The 20,454-nt window shown below is 36.3% G+C and overlaps 1 protein-coding gene across 1 annotated transcript in view; it reads right to left on the bottom strand.

The window, feature by feature from the left end:
• STK33 (serine/threonine kinase 33) overlaps nucleotides 1-20,454 on the bottom strand; it is a gene marked incomplete at its 5' end in the record, with an annotated part of 32,673 nt that overhangs the window by 708 nt on the left and 11,511 nt on the right. Inside the window, 6 exon segments of the mRNA XM_076343507.1 lie at nucleotides 757-766; nucleotides 4,767-4,984; nucleotides 11,840-11,864; nucleotides 12,280-12,365; nucleotides 12,639-12,766; nucleotides 17,472-17,544. Coding sequence (XP_076199622.1) covers nucleotides 757-766; nucleotides 4,767-4,984; nucleotides 11,840-11,864; nucleotides 12,280-12,365; nucleotides 12,639-12,766; nucleotides 17,472-17,544 — 540 coding nt within the window.

The raw sequence follows: 20,454 nt of genomic DNA, 5'->3' as shown, positions 1-20,454 counted from the left end.
AATTCCATTGTACTTAAAAATACATTTCCTATTCGTCAAGCTTAAAATAAGTTCTGCTTAAAAATAAGCAATTGACAGCAACCTAAAATAGCAGTAACAAATTCCATAGAATGAGGCACTTGTGCTATAGTGCCTCAAGCAAATTTATAAACAATTTCCTAGAATATTCTCGGAGTGTAAAGCATGCAGTTATCGGGAATCTCTATTACAGATTCTGGCCTCATTTTTTCCTCCTAAATGTTTGTGACAAAAGTAAAGAAAGTAAATGCAAGTAAAACACAGCAAAATTGATTTGTGAAAGCAAACTGCCTACCTGGCATGGTGCCTATTAGTATAGAACAAATAAATTACATAGATCTTTAGACAATTCTATAATTTGTACTCTGACAAAAATACTACCAGTGGATATCCTCTTACAGGTTAGGAGTTCACAGTGCTGTTAGATTTTCTTCAGCGGTAAAGGAAAGATAAAGCTTTCTGATTAAAGGGTTCAGGAGAATAAAGAGACAAACACTTCAGGATATATTTGTCCATCTTTATATAGTCTGCTCATTTTGGCACAAGTAATAGTTGTTGACTCTTAAATTGTTCAGAGTCGACGGGTGTCCTATGATTTCTTTCTGGTTCTGAGTGAGACAGCAGACTTCAGTAGGCTTTTATTTCCCAGTTCCTGGGTGGAAGGCACTGAGCACTTGTCCAGTTCTCCCTTCTCTTCTTGAAAATCCTGATTCCACTTTAAATTTGATACTGACCTACCTGCAGGGGACTACAATTAAAAAAAATAAAAATAAAGACTACAACTTTATAAACACACTAAAAAGGTGGGAAGAACACAGATACGAACAAAATAGTGCAACAGAGAACAACTGCAAAATACTATTCTAGTGTAACCACTGTACTATATATCATAAAATATGTAAAAATAAGATCATGCAGAAATAAAAGCTGCATTATAATAAATAATTTTTAACCTCTCCTACAGTACACAGAGACAAGCTTCTTACCTTTAAATTTTAAATCCAATCTTTTTGAGACAGAACTTTCTTGCTTTAACAACTGTAAAATAGTCATAGACTATTTTCTTGATTTTAATCTTCATTAACTAGGCTTCTGAATCAGATATTAACTCATCACAATATTCAAACACAATTTAAAATGGTATCTTCATCTTACAAAAATGAGAATTTTATCTCCATCTTTCATAAAAATGATGCTCTTTGGTATCTCTTTCTGTGGTCTGTTTCATGGTTAAAATTCAGCCAAGACAGGATCAATGGTTTTCACTGGACGAAGTCCAACTTTTACTATAAGATTTATCTTTTCAGAAAACAAGACAAAGCTAGCAAAACAGCTGAATATTCCTTGGTACAGAGCTTTAATTGATAAGAATCAGTGATTTTAGTAATAATCATAATAACAATTTATACCTACTGAAAAGCTAAGCCTTTTGCTTCAGTACAATGACAACAATTTCTTGACTTTCAAAAATATAATTCTCTAAATGCTTCTGCTAAGACAAATAATATCCAGTACTAACAGATGAAGTAGTCCAATATTTTTACAGCTTAATATCACACTCCTAAATATACAGGTAGAAACCCAAGTGTCTAAACCCTGGTCATCTCAAAGGGAAATACTGGTTCCTCTGCATTGTGTTTCCTACCTGAATGCAAAATAGTATTTTACCAGGCAAATAGGAAACAGCTGGTCTTTAATTACACATTTCTTTATCTCTCAATTTAAACAAACTTTCAATAAAATGTTAGCAAGGGCATTTAATAAGGTACTCACAACACTGTAAGTCTTGAGGGTTGTATTCTTCTTTCCAAGTGTTGCATTTGGTAAAACAAGGTGTGCTACTTTTTTTTCTTGCCAATCCATGAAACAAGACTGAAGGGGCTGAAGCAATCAGCTGACACACTTGGGAGGCTTAAAAAGGCCCTAGAGAACTAGCATCAATGAAGTAATTGTGTCCACGGCTCTATTTGGGGGAGTCCAGATAAATGACAACATCTGTATGTTTATCATCACTAAAATTCTTACACAGCTAAGCTCCTGGATATGTTCTACACACACTTTTACCCTTGGGTGAAACCATATTTCTTTTCCCTTGCAGAACACAGAGAAACAGACTTCAGAAAAGAAGAAAAAAGAAAAAGAAAAAAGGAAAAAACAGGGAGAGGGAAAAAAAGTAGTGATACACTTAGGGAAAAATAATCCGAAGCAGGTCCACATGATGCTCAACTCAAACTGGCAGTTACAGTCACAACTCAGGAAAACAATCTTGGAGCCATCACTGAGGGCTGTCTGGCATCAGTGGCTGGACAAGCAGTGGTATCCAGAAAGCCAAATACATCCCACATTGCTGAGATGGTATTGAGAAGATGACAATATATACCATTTCCCTAATATATGAAACCTCAGTGCCTCTGCATCTTTAGCACTGTACACAGTTCTGGTCTCCACATCTCAAGAAGGACATAGCAGAGTTAGAAAAGGTGCAAAAAATGGCAATTAAAATAATCAAAGTGATAGAACACCCAGATATGAGAAGAGATTAAAAAGTCTGGGACTCTTCAGTTTGGTGAGAAGGTGACTGAGGCAGGATATGACTGAGATTTTACTTAATAATGAATGTGAGCTATTTACCACATCCTGTACTTCTAGAAATAAGGGCCATCTGATGAACCAAGTAGGAGATCAGTTTAAAACAGAAAGAAAATTATTTTTTTACTCAGTAAATAGTGCATTTCTGGATCTTGCAGTCATGGGCAGCTGCAGAGGTAGATAGTATCAACATATTCAAAAAGGAATCAGACACATTCATTGACAACAGGTCCATAATGACTACTAAAAGGATTAGTTTGGGATGTATCTTCTAACAACCCTAAGGACAATTCTGGATGCCAGGGTACTACATGGGAGGAAATATCCAGGCTTGATACTACATAGGAGGAAATAGTCTGGCTTGTATGTTCTCTCTAAACAGCATTTCCTGTTGTCACTGTCAGAGAGCGTACTGAGCTAGATGATCTCACCCAGTAAGTCATTTCTTACCTTCTAGGGTTTTGTGTCTTTTGCAATTACTTCCTATTTAGTTGATTTTGAAGGAAACAGGTCCCTTGGGGAGGCATCCCATGAAAGTCTGCTAGGCATGGTGATCAACTGACAACGTAGTAGCAGGAGCAATTATCTCCATACAGCAGTGCTGCACTTTGGGTATGGAAAGGTTGTTCGGGGTTTTTTTCCCTATCACTATTTAAAATATTTGTGCCAAGTCCTGCTTTTTATCTTGTGTAGGAAAGAAGGAGGAAGAGAAGGGAAATATAAGCAAATTCCAACACAGGCATTGCCACAAGTAATTTGTGCATACATGGTTCACACAGTGAAATCCAAAACGCAGCATTTGCCCTCTATCTGTGGAAGGAGCACTAGGGTTCTTTGGGTGATAGTGATGAAAAGAGATATGAAATTACAAGAAATGAAAGAAAAGTCCTCCCTGAGAAAGGACCTGCCTGCAGGCAGCATGCTCAGAAAGAAGAGGAAACTGAAGTCTCCTGCAGCTCATACTCCATGCCTAGGTTAACATAAAAAAGAGCAGTAGCACTAGCATCACCACCTCTACCTCCTCAGGGCCCATTTCTGAGAAAGAGTAGTTTTCTATTTTTTTTATAAATCCTATCCTATGACACTCTGGAAACACTCCCTGACGTAGCTCTTCAAAAGGGCCTAGGCTGAAGACCAAGACCAGACATTTCTGGGCATGCTCAGCAGACAAAGTCTTAGGTGCCCATGGAGCCTGGAAGTAAGGATAGCAGTTTCCATACCTCCGGTTAGGGTGGCATGAAGCAGAATTTCTAGAACTTTGATTTTGGCATATAATGTGTACTTAAATCCTTTTTTGCATATAGACCCCTCACTTTTAATTCATACAAGAATGTTCAGCTGTTATAAACATGCATTATTACTCCATATGGAGAGCTTATTCTTTGCTAAGTAGCCTCTTGGAAAGCAGAAACCATTCAATGTAACAATGATGCTTTCAGACTGCAGCACAGCAAGCTACCTTGTGACTAGTAAATCTGAGAGCCTTAGAGGTCACAGCTAATGCAGAATCCTTAGTATTTGCATTACGGTTTTTTCTTGCTTCAGCTGAAGGATCAAGAGAGGCACTATGAAAGAAAACTCAGTATCTTGGGCAATCATCTGAAGAAATCAAATTACTATCCTAAATGTTAAACTTTGGACTTCAGTATTAATGGGGGCTTATACGTTTGTTGTTTATGAACAATTATTTCCCTTTTTTTTCTCCCCCCCCGGAGATAGTGTCACAAGACGGCTACTTACATTATTTAGAGAGCGTATGTACAAAAAATTGGCTGTCTTGTAAAAGATTCCTCTTCAATGCCCTAAATATTGTTATCTTAAGATCCTACATTTTTCTGCCATATTCCCCCTCCCTCCTCCCACCCCATATATACACATACCCCCTACATCTCAAAAGAATGAACAGGAGACATTACCTGTTACGGACTTGGTATCTAAGTCAAAATGGTTTCTTATAGTGCACAGTATTTACATGGCAACTGTGCACTGGAGAGTTCACCTTGTATCCTAGTATTTATTTCTATTCTTACACTACATTAAAATGTTTCACCAGACATCAGCAATTTTTCTCTGCACTAGGTCACACTCAACTTTTCCTAATCCATTTTCAATTCTACTTATCATTTACTTTGTTGTATATTATAACAAGTAAACCTTACCTGTTTTGCTGGTGTGGAGGATTTGTTGCCCCCATTCTCTGTTTCAATTTCTGTACCAAGTTCTATGTTACCATTATTCCTGGTAGAGCTTTCTTGTGCTTCGCTGGTTTCATCCTGTTGACAGGTAGTAGCAGGGTTATTTGATTCTTCTTCTATACTGCATTCCTCACCAATGTCTAGATTATTATTCCATTCCTTCATTAACTCCAAGACATGGTCTCCGGACAACATGTGTTACACCTTAGACATAACAGTAAATTTTATTAAAGTTTGACTTCAACAAATCAAGGAACTATTATTAAAAACATAACACCGGAGTAATGGCCCTATTTGTTTTAAACCATGCACTTTAATCGACAGTCAGACACAAAAAAAATGTTTTCCAAATGCTGATCATCTCTTTTGCAAGCACAACCCTGCAAGCACTACTACTACTATTCTAGTTACGACAGTCAGGAGGGAAACAGATGATCTTTTCCCCAGGACTCCTTCAACTATGGATCCCAAAAATTTGCAAAGGAATTTTAGCTTTTTCTACAAAAGCAATAACAAGAAAACCCAAAGAGTCAGAGAATGGCTCTGAGATTTTTCCACTGCCCCTGCTTCTCCCTGTTTCTGTATCCATCAGTATTTCTTTACATTACTGAGCAAATGAAGGTGCCTAGACAACACTCCCATTTTACTTAGCCTAATCTAGAATGGGTAGTGCAACAATTTATGGGTCCAGAAGGGACAATTTTTATTAGGCTGCTCGGGCTTCTGTCCTCTCAGCTCACACTGAATGATCTGAAATAATTTTGGTTTGATTCTTTTGGCCATTCAGTAACGCTGGCAATTATGTATCTGAAAGTTTGGAGAGAAAGGCAAGTGCATACTATACGCAAAGTTTATACACAACTCTGAAAACTAGAGTTGTCCTGTTATTTATTTTTAAGGGATAATATTTTGTGTTAATACTACCAATCTTCTGATGTTCTTAGAGCACTTCAGTAACAGCAGGGCTATTTTTTTCTAATAGTAATTAATGATATATAGTTACTAGGTAGTTTTTTTATCTGCATTGTACAGATTGGTAAACTGCAACACAGAAAATATAATTATAATGGCTTTTTCTGAGGTCACATAGTGGATCCAACAGAGGAAAGAGGTCACAGATGAAACTTTTTTTAGAGCTCTTTCCCCCATCTTATTAGACTAGCAATTCTTACTTCAAACTCCTATTTTTTTTCTTTTACATGAGGACTGACATTTAGAAAGTATTTCCTTTGTTTGAATAGATAGCTATGTACACATATGTGCCAAATGATCAAGGAATAAACACTCATATCCACTAGAAAGGTAAGTTTCAATTTTGCAAAACAACCTCATCTGTTGCAGATGCAGATTTACATTTGCAATTATGACAACTGTAGGCATAACTGATGACACACATTTTAACTACCTCTTTTGCCTGAACAATTATGTAGTTAAATATGTAGCATGCAGTGAATTGCACCCACAAAAGCAGAGGCTGAGTTTAGGCCTTTTTTAAAAGATCTGGACCTTACAGAGTGCCAGATAACCATTTATGTCAATTATCTGTGTTGGCTCATTTGAACACCTGTTGGGTTTAATTCACTAGCACCTGGTGCCAACTGCGAGTAAAAGGAGTGGAAGTTTACTAATTGACAGACTGTGTTGTTTCTGTTTCTTTTGTTTCCATTTCAACTTTTTTTCTGCTCCATTTTTAGGAAGCAAACTTTAGCAGGATTCAAGACAAAAATGCAGAGATATCCAGCTACTTACGGAAAATACAATAAAGTATTTTCTCCATGAACACATCTAACATACAAAGTTTCAAGCCTGATGAGCACCTTTATTCTGTTAATCTTAGTGGCACATACACTAATTTAAAAACACCAAGGAGAAAGACAGGTTGAAGTGATCTTTTTCAAGAGCTGTTCAAAGCATTAGTCTGGAGTATTTTAGATTTAGATTTTAGGGGACAAAAATTCAGTTACAGCATGGGGGGGAAGATTTTGGGTAACACCAGTAAACTGAGGGCAGGAAACAGAATTGTTAAATTCTTGATTCATTATCAGACATTCAGAATCCGATAAGCATACCACTGAAACAATTAAAATGTTGTAGAGGTAAACAGAAGAACCTTCAAATTAGGTACAATACACAGTAAATGGAACAACAAGATGTCTGGAAATACTAAAAATTATTCTGATACCATGGGGGAAGTTGACAGAGCCATAGAAAAGCCTTGTGCATACAGAAAGTCTTAGAATTTAAAACAAAACCAATGAAACTATGGACAAGGCAAAAAGGAGCAACTGTCTTGCCTGGTTTCTTGATTTTTCTACACAGAAGAAAGCTAGAGAAAATGCTTTTGATGTAGTTCAGAGAAATCTTGAGTACAACCATCAATTAAAAAAGGAGACTGATCCACAGAAATGGAAAATGATAACTAAGATGGAATAAACTTACAAGGACAGTGATAGACCAACAGGTAATTACAGATGATACAAACAAAAGGGAACTTGTGTATTAGAAAAATATCATGGAGTGCAACTGCTATTTATTTTATTGAGATATGACAGCAGAATGCATTATTTTGCTGGTAGCAAAAATGTTGAAGTGGTTTCAAGTTTCATATTTTGTGCAGAGTGAAGGTGTATGTGTACTAAATCCACTTGTGTAGCAGATAATTTAGCCCTTATCATTCTTGTCAAATGCCTGCTCTAAAGAATCACAGAAAGTGATCCTCTTGTAAGCCATCCAACCCGGATGTCATCACTTCAGTCAAGGGAAGAAAAAGCAATGCCATGCTCTCACCCAGCACAACCCTTTTTCTCTAGGCAAGTTTACACTGTACATAGAGCCCGAGTCTCCTGCATCTTCAGCAAGTAGTCTGACCACGAGGCTGCCCCACAAAAAGTTGTATCTCTGCCAGTCACTAAAAGAAAGCTGTGATTTTTACTGCATTCTGTCAGGAAACTCATGAGTTGTGTCTGCAGGCCATGTGAGTTTCTAAATCCTAATCTGTAACTCGGCTCTGAACTGCCCAGTGCTGCCAAGGGAGGGAGGTCTAGGTGCACAAAAAGATCCAACTCCAGATAGCTGAGAAAATTTAAGACGGGAAAGTGAGAGGCGGCTTTGTTAAAGCAAGAGCTCTAAGCAGATTTCTTCTCAGAATCATTAGGCATCCTTAGGCATCTCAGTCCTTCATTGGATCAAATTTTTCAAGTCCTCACATAACTTTGGAAATATGCTTAAATAATTTGCAGAACAGAAACACACATACATGCTTTTTGCTGAACTGGGGTTGTAAGTCAGGCACCAGAGAATTTGGGCTTTAGGTATTTTGTTTGCTTGTAAAAGTCAATTTGCCACCAAAAGAAACAAGAAAACTCACACGCTGTACACATGATTTTATATTTAGGGTCTTGCTTTTACTATTCAGTCAAGCAGACTCATGTACCTGTAAATTTCACCAAAAATCACAGCAGTAACACAGAATTCTAAACCAGAGCTCACCTTCAATGTGCTCAAAAACTCTTCCGACATAAGCAAAAAATAAGTAGAGGAGAGGAAAGAAGAAAAAACCAACCTCACTACCTGAAAGGAAACACCACTTTCCGTTAAATCAGACCTAAGAAAATATCAAATTCTTCTAGTGGGAAGTGAAGAAAAGGAGGTAGAGTATTCTTATAGTTAAAATATCACAATCCATACAATATATAATATTAGGTAGAAAAAAATTGAATAGAGCATATTTTAAAAATCTAGCTTAAAGGAATTGGAAATTACAGTATCAAACCAAAACATGTGTATCCATCAAAATATTTATTGCAAAATAAGATTTACGCTATATTTCATGAATATTATATTCGGTATATAAGTAATATACTCCTGCAGATTATGCAGAAACAACATCTAGTGGTAATACAATCTTTGTCTTTCTTAGAAACTTAAAAATAATATTCTGCAATCCTGTCATCTTTTTTGCTTTTACTTTTTAGTAGATGTAAAAAATTAAATGTGTCTGGAAAAGTTTTAACTGGTATAAAGATCAGAATAATCAAAACTAGTAACAGAATTGCATTAATTAGTACCTCTGATAAATAGTTAATCATCAACCCTTTGCATAGCCCCCGGCCAAAACTATATATGGTCTCAAACTGACAACACATAAACCTCCAGAGGTATCCAACAACTTGAATTGAGCTTGAGGTCATTTGTTTAGCTATAAGTACATGGTAACTTTTAAACTAAAATTTTTATTGTTAAATTATTGTTCTGGAATATAAAAATGTTGCACCTATGTTTGAAATGCCAGTTTTAATCATACAGAATGACTTGTGACTTCATAAATTTTTGGTACAGATGGTAGGGATTTCCTGGTGGGAGACTGTGGTGCCAAATGCATTTACTCCTATGCAGTAGCTCACATGTCACATGGCACCAAGGGGTTAATTTTTTTTACACACAGAATTCTCTACATGATAATGCACTTTCATGTTCCCCATCTGGCTATTGTAAAATCACAAAGGCTGTAGAGGCACAAGCATGAAGTAGAAACTGGTGTCCTGATTTTCAACGGTACTGAGTATCTGCAACTCCCTCTGAAGTAAGATGGGAGCCACAGGTGCTCAGGAGTTCTGAAAACCAGGCCATATTAGGACATCTTAATGAGCATTTGTTAAAGAATTCTGCATAGTGTCACTTATCACTTGAAGTCCCTGTTTCTTCTCTTTATACTCCTCTAAAAACCTAAGGTTTTTTCCTAGAAATGGAAAAACATTTAACTACCACTTCAAACCTCATGTGTAATACGTATGAAAACCATAAGCAGCATAGGAGAATGCAAATAAGACAACCGGGGGCTTCAAATGGAACATGCAGATGGAAGGTAGAAGGTACAGAACAACAAGGGGGACTCACCTTCACAGTCTGCCTACTGAAGCTGAGGAATTCTTTGCCACAAGTAAATTTTTATATGAGTTTAAAAATATTTGGAGAAATCAGTGGGAAAAAAGTCAACTGAGCTTTATTACCACCACTCTTTTTTGGTTCAGGAAACCCTGAGCAACAAGTGGCTGAAGACTGGTGTAATTTTCCAGTACTGAATGCTTTTCCTGTTCTTATCCTCTAAGCATCTATCCTTGGCCAGACTTCAGAGTGGGCTCCCTGGCAGGAGGGAATTCTGTCAGCAGTCTAGGATGGCCATCTCTCAACTTCTAGAAACATTCAAACTTGAAAAAATTTAAAATATATTTCTGCATTGAAAGTAATGCTTAAAGGTGTTGCACATTTACTGTGAAAGTACAAATGGAAGACAACTGTGATGATGTGAGAAAGACCTTTGACATTACCTTGTATGACCATTCTGGTGTTCTTAGCTCCTTATACAAAATAAATAATTTATGTTAATGAAACAAAAATGTTATTAAATAAATAAATAAATTGGAAGTGTCAGTACTGAACAGAGTTGGGGATGTATTTAGTAGTAAAAATGCTAAACAGGCCCATCAGTATTCAAGAAAACAGGTATACTGGTTGAAAAGAATTTTCAAGAAATTCAGCAGAACCACAACAGGACACTGGGCACTGCACATGCACAGTACTGAGCCCATGGAGCAAGTTCAACCAAGTACCATCTGCGAGCAGAGCAGCTGCACACTGTGCTCGCACACAGCAGATCCAAAGCATCTAATGTTGGAGCTACTGCTCACAGGCAGATGTCTGCCAAAGTCTCCTTTATAACTGGAGACACAGCAACCCAAGCCTTCAAATGGCACTGCAAGTCAGCTCATGCTAACGTAGAGATATTTAAGAGACAAAAATGCCTCCTTGCAGTTCTACTGTACTAGAAAACACTGGCTGGTCACATACAGGAAAGGTTAAAGCGTGAAGGCAAGATCACTGTCTGAAGCACTGTCTCATCCAGAAAGTTTTCCCTTAAGAAAGCAGCTTAAAACTGTGCTAGGAGTAAATCAGCTGGAGGAACAAATGGATTCCATGTGTTTCCAGAGCTCATTTCTGATTGTATTTATTTCTGACCGAATGATGTCTGCAGAAGCTGTTCATTACAGCAGACTTCAGAGCAGGCTCCCTGGCAGGAGGGAATTCTGTCAGCAGTCTAGGATGGCCATCTCTCAACTTTTAGAAACATTCAAACTTGAAAAAATCTAAAATATATTTCTGCATTGAAAGTAATGCTTAAAGGTGTTGCACATTTACTGTGAAAGTACAAATGGAAGACAACTAATATGGGGTTGCATTTGTAGATATTTTATAGTTAAGATAACCAGTCTGCTACCTACTTCTTAAATGAAGAAAAGCATTGTAAATTAAAATCTACTTGTGCCTGAAATGTTGTATAGTATGGAGAGAAGGAATGGTTTACTATGAACTATAGGAAGGTCTTGTTGCGTGCAATTATGTTATTATATGGAATTTAGTCTCAAACTTCATGAACATACATGGTGAAAAGTCATAAAATCACGTGAATGGTAGTTTTCCATATCTTCAGTTTCATGAAGCAAGGACACTATGGTACTCATAGTATGGCAGGGCAGAACTGGATGAAAATTGTCTCATTTTTCAGGCCATTGTAGTTACACATTTGCTTGTGGCTATTCTCCTCCACACAAGAATGCACTGAAACTTTGAAAAAAGCTTCTTGTTCAGCTGTACTCAATCAGCAGGAAAGAAGAAAGATGTACGCTAGTCCAGAATGGTTCTTTTGTAGGTGAAGGTGTGAGGCAAAACCAGTGGTCCATTTTGAATAGAGAGCGCTATTTATCCTCCCACATACCAGAATATTTTTCAATGATTCACAGGCATTTCTCTTTCTAGATGGCATTGAAGCCATCTTCTTACAGAAGAAATTAGGGTTTGCTATCATCAGTGTTATCCTTAAGTAACAGATATATCCATTCCCTCTGCTTTAACTTCAACTACAAAATAGTGCAACTGCTTCATCAGACAGCTGAAAGTTCAGTACTCTCACCGTGGCATGGTCTGCAGCCCAGCCAGGAAGCTGGGAGCTCACAGGTTCCCTTTCCAGCACTACAATACACTTGCCTTCAGAATGGCCAGATTTCCCTGTAGTTCAATCTTCTGTTTTTAAATTAAAAAAAAAAAAAAACAAACAACAACCAAACCAAACCTTTTATTATAACAGGAATGTTGTGAGAATTAATTAAACCTGACTTGAACTCATACTTCCATATTATGTCAAAACATATGGAAATCAGGTGAAGTTGGTTTGGGTAAGGAACACAGTGTAAAGCTTCCCCTAGTTAACGGGCTTATCAGAAGCCCATGGGATACAAGCAAAACATGTTAATGGATTTGGGAGCTTTGGATAAGGTCCCTACAAGTGTTCTGTTGCTTAGGTTGTGGGTTTTTTAAATTTTCCACCCTACTGAGTTCCACTGAGGCAATACAGCATCTTTATGTACCAAATAAGTAAGAGGTAGAACACAAGGTGAAGAAATGATACCTCCTCAAAACTCACTGTTACCCACTGGTTATCAAGTAATTCATTAGCTGTGATTTGGTGAGCAGGATCGACTTTCAGAAGTAGTCTCAATACTTGTTTTGCTAGGAAAAAAACCCACTACTTGACACATCTCATTTCTGCTAACAACTCGACACATTTTCAACTGAGTGCTTTAATTCAGCAGAGAATATTTTACTTACAATGATATGAAATTAGTTCATGATATCATTTATGTCAATTTATTTTTTAACATCGATTTTGCTTTTCAGAAAATGCATACTACTTAAAAGCAAAAAAAAGGTCAAAACTACTACCTGTGTGGAATTCATTCCAATACTGTCAGCGTTTATTTTGTGAGAGCATTGTGTACTTACCAGCCACACTAACTGTTTCCCAGACCAGATTTTTAAAGCACAGGTCTCCCTTTCTTATTAGTTCAAAAAGCTTTTCTTCTAAGCTTGCTATAAAAGGTGTAAGAAAATTAGGGTCAGTGAACAGATACCTACTATTTTTCACTGGTGAGTCAAAAACTATGTATTATGGGATCACTGTGAAATCAAAAAGTTCGCAGGACTGGGAAAGCTTCAGAAGAACTCTACAAAAGTGACTCAAGTTCTGACAAATGTGTGTCTCAGAGAGATTTAAAGGAAAAAGGTTATGAGGTTAAAAGGTGATTTAATCTTGGTCACTTGGTATCCACATAAGGAAAAGATAATTGATATTATATGGATTTTTAAAGTAGCAGGCAAAGGTTTAACAAGATACAACAACTGAAGGTAGAAGCTAGAAAAAATTAAACCGAAAACTGAAAATACAGTATTTTGCTATTCTGTAACTCACTCATCCAAATCACTTGGCTAACTGAAAGCTAACCCGTTGCCACCATGTGCAGTATTTCCACCACAGAAATTTTGTTTATTGCACTTTATACTTTATACCGTTTCTTTTGATTTCATGTCAAAGTGATATTTTCAATTACACAATTCAACAATTCTGACCTAGCAACCACTACATTTCAGTAATAAGAACCATCATTAATTCATGTCCCACTGTTTTTAGACTAGTGAGCAAAAACTCCACTGAGTTAATAACAATCACAAGAACTGAAACAACAGCAACAAGACAAAACAGACCGCTCTCAATTTAGGCATTTAAATCCCAATCAGCTGTCTTTCTAAAAAACAGGTTTTGGATCAAACACAGGTCACTGACTCAGTATAAGAGTTACTAGATATGTCTTATTCTGCAGCCTTATTTTATATAAGAAGTCAGGTTAGTCATACATAGTGGTTGCTTGTGTCCCTAAAGTCAAGTATACTGCTGCTCAAAATGTTCCAAGTTCTTACAATCTATGAAATCTGTTCAATTCTCAGTCTAAATTGCTATTCTTCATTGAATAGCAGTAAATCAAAGCAAGTGTGAGTCATCGGAAAATATAGAAGTATATAATATCCTTTTACTGCTACAAAAGATGTATTTTTCAGAACAAAAACATAAAGCAGAAAATACTATGACAAAACAAAACATTTTTAATTTTTCATTTTTTGTGCTGGTATCAAGCTGTACCTCCTTTAGCTACATAGTGTGAACATTGCCTATTTGGCCTAATCTAAACTAAGGTATCAGTAGAAACAGGATAATAAAAAAGCAAAGACATCAGAAATGTCAGAAAAATTTTAAGACAGTCCCATAAGTGTACATATTAAGAGTACCTAGGTTCATAAAAATATACCTTGGCTGTGTTCTTGCCCTGTATCTATTTCTTGTTATTTTGGGTAACATTTTTGAGTAAATGTAGTATCTGAATGTCTGTAAATTCAATTTATTCTTTGTGTATCATCTGCTTCTTTTATGCCAGTTGTATTCTTAATGATGTGGTAACAATAAGAAAGGTAAGATATATGAAATGAAAACAAATGCATTCCTTAAAAAAATTGTGTTAATATCAAACCCAGTGTTTAAACTTGCTTTGTATTTGGTTTCTATGACTATTACTGTTAACTAACAGAAGTATTAACCAGAAACATCAACTATAAATGTTTATTAGAGAATACACTTTGAAAGCAAACATTGATCTGTGTTCTACTAATCACATAACAAATGAAAAACCGTATCATGTGATCTGCGTTTTCAATCAAAACTAATAGACAGATTAAATTTCTTATAGATTTTACATCATACTATTCATGCACAACTGACAAGCAAAAATTACGTAGCAAATACTTTCAAGAAATTAATACACCTATTTGTGTCCATTTAAAACAAAAAAGAAGTTAACTTCATCAAATAAATTATTTGCATCAAATTATGGTTTTAGTTCTACTCCCAAAACACAGAAGTAGCTACTGAAAATGTAATTGTCACATTCTAGTGAAGGATGCCTGTCACTTTATATCTAAGTAAAATATTCTGGAGTTTCACTCACACGGCTTTAATTTTTAATTTTAAGGTAAAACATAAAATTAATATTTTAGTGCATTTGTCCCAAACTTTTAACCTCAAAATGTCTTCAACAAAAATTGCTGTTTTCTTTTATCCTCCAATTCTCCTTCCCAGTCTCCCTCAGGACTTAAATCCACATGGAACTCAATTTAAAGATCAGAAAATGGGAAGAATGCATTCATTTCAGGACACGATACTGTAAGTATTGGCTGGTGACAATGCCCATTATTCTGTTACGCACAGATAGGACTAAATTCTCTCCAGACTAAGGCAGCGACAGACAACAGATAATTTCAGCTAAAGAAATCAAGTTAAGTAGGTGAAACATATCACATGGAACGTTGAAAATCTGTGAAGAAATTTTCTGTGCCTTTAGAAAGGAGCAAAAACTACCACATTTTCTTAATAGGTTTCTTATTGCTGCAATGCAGGAAGTAATTTATTAGGCATCCCAGACATCTTTAGTTGCACAAAGGTTTTTGAGAACTACTGCAGGGGCCAGAGTCTCTGAGCACACTTGGAAGAACGAGCAAGAAATCCAATAGCGTAGATAGCACAGGAAAAAGAAGCCCCTGACCCTTACCTGTTAGAGAGCAGCACATGGGCCGTTCTCTCAGAGTATGACAGGCAGCAGGACTCTTGCTAGTCTACTCTTTCAATGTGCTGCCATACTTCTGTATTTTAATGGATTTTCTTTTTGTTGGTTACTATTGTGTATGCTTCTATAGAAACGAAACAGAAAGTATAAAGTACACCTCAGTTTAAATTACATATAAAAATCCATCACGCTGGCATTGCCCCATTATGCAGAGGCAACCCTGTGCATTAAGATTCATGAAAACAGAGTTCATGAGTCACCTCAGGGCTTATGCTCCCCATATAGGTAGAGACTGAGCCTGTCGTGGCAATAATACCCTTGGTACCAAGATGGAGCATGCCATCTGCACTGCAAAAAGAGCTCTGGCAACTAGCAAATTACCAGGGAGGTATTAGCTGTAGCCTAGAAGGGTCAAAGTTGTGATGGTAGCAATAATGGCTCTAACAGTATCTTTAAGCCCATTAAAGGAGCACCAGGAGCACAAGCTATTATTCAGGGTGGGGAAAAAAGTAATTTGCAAAAACAGAATTAAAATCAGAAGGTGATCTCATGGCTTTTGTATTACTATTTTCAAATTAAGCAATAAAAAGGAGTGTGAATTGTATTCTATTAATTCATACATGGTATTTTCATTCTTGTGCAGTCAACACAACAAGGGGTGAATTAATGTTACTTTGTTCTGATGCTGTTGTGATTACAAAATGCTAATTTTAAAAAATATTTATATTGCTAATTAAGGAAGAAGGTCAGAAGTTCTAAGCTCTGGCTGCAATCAACACAGTTCACTGCTCTGAATTTTACAAGTTCTGAGCTGTGAATTGTGCTGATTGCAGGCACTGCTCTGGATTCTTATTAGCCAGTCAAACCATCCAATTTCTACCAACCATTTTATAATATATTCTATTGTATTACGTTGTGCAAATCCTACTACCGTGATGCAAACATTAATATCATGAAGTACAACAATAAAACTCATTCTGTATCAGCATAAAAAGTACACATGGATTTTAGAAATTAAAAAAGAATAATAATAAAGGCAATAAAGCTACGAACACTTCATCATGCTGACACAGAAGAAAAGTGAGCTAATTGTATAGAAAAGAAACTGAGGAACCAAAACAAAGTGGAAAGAAAAAACAAACAAAGAAAAGCCAGAAAAGAGGAGGTTATGAAACTGTGTGCCTGTGTCTGCATGCTCATGCACAAAGTCTTAAGTTATAAAAGAACTCAGCTGTATGCAACAAAAGTAAAACAATCACAGGACAGTAATACTAACAACAAATGAAATGGCAAGTGGTAATGTTCTAAAACATTGGCATTAAAGCATCATCTGGGGGCAACTGAGAGAAGAAACAGCCTGAAAGTGGGGGAAAAAAAACATGCAAATACATTATGAAAGAAAAAAAGTCCCTGCATACAATGTGACATTTTAGTTGCATCATGTGAACGGTAATTTATGTACTTTGCTACAATTTATGTTTAATTACTGGGGTACCTTTTTATATTCTTTAGCTAGTATAGGCAGGATAAGATTTTTCAGAGAGGAATTATTATTTTGTAACCAAGAAAAATGTTATAAATGATGAAAGACTTCAATAAAAATATGCGTGTACTCTTGCAAATGTAAAACCTCATTTCTTCCTCTAATAACAGCAGACTAATAAACTTTCAAGGGACACGGATAACCTGTACAGGGAGACCTGGCAGCCCTCGAACACCTCAGTTACAGAGTTACCACAGGCAGAGGTGGAGAAGGAAAGCCCTTACCCTGATTGCACAGTTTGTGTAATCCATTTGAGGATTTGACCAATAATCTGTAAATCAATAACTTAGTTCTCATATATAGATCCAGCCAACATATGAAAAAGAGAAGCCTAAACTCTCAGTTTACTTTTACTGTGTTTCACTGCAATATTCTGAATATTCTGTTATTTCAGGATTATAAAGTGGTTCATAAATCAAATACTCAATTTTTAACACTGAACTGTATCTTTTACTTTATTTTGCATAGAAATTTGTAATGTTTACATACAAGCAATTATAAGAGTTCAGTCTTTTGTGAAGGTTTAGCATACAGGTTTATTTTTTATTTCAGTGCAAAATTGTAAGTACTTGTATTATAAATGGGTCTGTACATTTTATATTACTTTTACAAGCTACTTACAGCATGTACATAATGACACCTGTGCTCCAAATATCACACTGTTGGCTGTAGTCATAGGCACTGATAACTTCAGGAGCTGCCAACCAAGCAGAAAAAATAGTATTAATAATACAAAAAAAAACTTTTAAATGCTTAAACACAAAGCATGAAGAATGTGCTGATGTGGTATAATTTATTCCCATATGTAAAGGGGAACCAACAGCAGATGTTTAAATGAATAATGTACAGACCTTAACAATTCATGCTGATGTGTCCTCACTTTTATCATTTAGCTGTAAAGGGGGTGGTGACATTGTGACATTAGCTGTATGATTATACTTAGTACTCTTTTTCCCCACAATGAGTTATTAAAGCAGTATTCATAACACACTGACTTAAAGTACTGCAAGACACCATACAAACTTCTTTTTTTCTCCCAGATATGTGTAGTGCATAAGAACACAGGGGTTTTGCAAAACACAAGAGCCTCTGTTTGCACATATTAGCTTGAATACATCGTATGATGAACAAAATCAATGCCAAAATACTCTAAAATAAAAATTTTCAAACCTATTTATTTATATCCTAGATTAAAAATTCACAAATTATAATCTATTCACTAATCACTTTATATTATTTCAGTCACATGTCAAAAGGATGCTGCTTTGGGGCCATCTTAGTGATATTTTATCTACTATATCATGGGAGATGTGGTCGTGAGTTCACAGCAAAATCTATGGTCCTCACTTCCAGAATCAATGGAGATGACGTACTTAGCCCCAGTAAGGAACAGAAGATAAAAACCTTCACGCAGTAAAAGAGGAGATTGACAGAGACTATTTTATTTGGTGTTGTCCCACCAAATCAAAAAGCTTGTTTAACTGTCACCTCAGGTTTTTATGTTTTAGGTAGGTACCAAGCTTCAGATATCTAATTATTATGTCAAGGAACTTAAAATGGTTAACTTAATGGTTTGATAATATCACAACTGGTAAAACAAGACTTTAAAGGAGATTCTTACCATTAATATTGCCAAACTGGCCAAAACCTACAGTATCATCTCATTTTTAATTGATTGTTTTGAGAACATTTTAAACAACAGTAATTCATGCTATTAACATCCTGGGAAAACTTACAAACTTATATAAGTTTATATCCTTATACACATATCCTACAGAAAATAAAATTACTGAATCAGGAAATTGCTATTACATTTATAATTTTTTTTTTTTTAATTAATAAACCAGTCTGGTTAAATTGTGAATTTCCACAAGTCTCACACACAAGAAGGGAGTATACAAAAGACGGAAATAAGAACAAAAGGAAAATGTAAGCACAGAGGGGCAAAATCAGAAAGGAAAAATGAGAAGCAGCTAACAAGGGACATAACTAAAAATGAAATAATCTATAAGTATATGAGTAGTAGGAAGACAATAAATAAAGAGGCTGGTATTGTATTCAACCGAGAATGCAACTGATAGATGATGCTCAGAAGGCATATGTATTTAATGTCTTCTTACATCAATCTTAACCAAAATGTCAACTGCAAGCAGTGGATAGCACCATCAATATCAATGATGAAGGGGCAAGACCTCAGTTTTTTACAGAGAAGCAAAAGGTTAGCAAGTACTTAAGTTGGAAATTTTAAAATCAGCCGTAACCGATAAAATTCATTCTAGACTATTTTAAAAACTGACAAGACTTTTCAGATCTATTAGTGGTTCAAGAACTATTAGTGGAAGGCAGGTAAAATACGTGAAAACTGAAAAAGTCAATCATGGTATCTCTCCGTAAGAGGGTGGAAAAGCTGGCATCAAAGAATTACAGAAGTGTCCCATTAATTTTAATTCCCAGGAAAATATTGGGAATAATAAGCACCTAGAAGAAAACAAAGAGGTAAGTAACAGCCATTATGCACCTGTCAGGAACAAATCTCACTGTAGCACAGATTGACAGGCTTCGGGGTTAGAGGAGGAACACTAAATATCACATATCTCTATTTTAGTAAGGCTTTTGATACTGTCTCACATAACTTTTTTCATAATACTGTCTACATTAAAATATCACAGGAACAATGCACACATGCTTATAAAAAACGCTTCTCAGAAAGTAGTTGTAACTTGTTCATTGTCAAAGTGGAAGGCTGCATCAAGGGATGTTTTGTAGGTGTCTGTCCTCGGCGTGATACCATTATCTTTGATGACCTGGATGATCCAAGAGAGAACATGCTTATTAAACCTTATTAAGTCAACATCAAGCCAGGAATGACTGTAAGTATATTGAAAGACAAGCTCAGAACACAAACACAAGGAGAAGAGCTGGTCAGGCAGCAGCTCAAGGACTGTTGCGAATCACAAGCTGAATGTAACCATTCCAGTGTTACCAGACAACGCCTCTGCGAGGCAGGATTAGCATAAAACAGCCACTCTGGTACAAAACCTCATTGTGCACACCTGCCCTTTCTGAGGAGGCCAAGGCCAACACTCCACCCTTTGTCTGGGCTAGAAGCCTATTTAAATATGCCAGGTGAAAAACAGGCCAATGGCCTGATTCCCAGCATGTGCCTCTTGTTCTTTTATGTGGACTTCAGAGTCCTTAAATAGATTACAAAAAGACGGTCATCACCTGTGTTTTATACACAAGCCTAAGGTCTGCAGTACATACAAAACAATCCTTCCACTCAGCCCAGCACTGGTGAGGCTTCAACTAGATATTGTGCTCAGTTTTGGATACTCCCATTTTAACATAATAGGTACCAAATGGAGTATGGCGAGTCAATCGCAAGATCAGAAACGCAGGACAGGACTGAGAAAATTCATCCTGTTTAGTCTAAATAACAAGAGACCAAGGGAGAAGTGTGATATCAGATTGCTGAAAATAGGAAGGTGGCTACCTGTTCTTCATATCCATGATGGATAGGGCAAGAAATAATAGTCTGAAATTATGAAGCACTGTTCCAGCCTTCTCTTTAGCCCTGTGCATAGGCTCCCACCACCTCCCTTAGGTC

The sequence above is a fragment of the Aptenodytes patagonicus genome, chromosome 7 (assembly GCF_965638725.1).
Source record: "Aptenodytes patagonicus chromosome 7, bAptPat1.pri.cur, whole genome shotgun sequence".
Lineage (NCBI taxonomy): Eukaryota > Metazoa > Chordata > Aves > Sphenisciformes > Spheniscidae > Aptenodytes > Aptenodytes patagonicus.
Note: the sequence above shows the minus strand (reverse complement) of the source record. Positions and strands in the feature narration are given on the sequence as shown.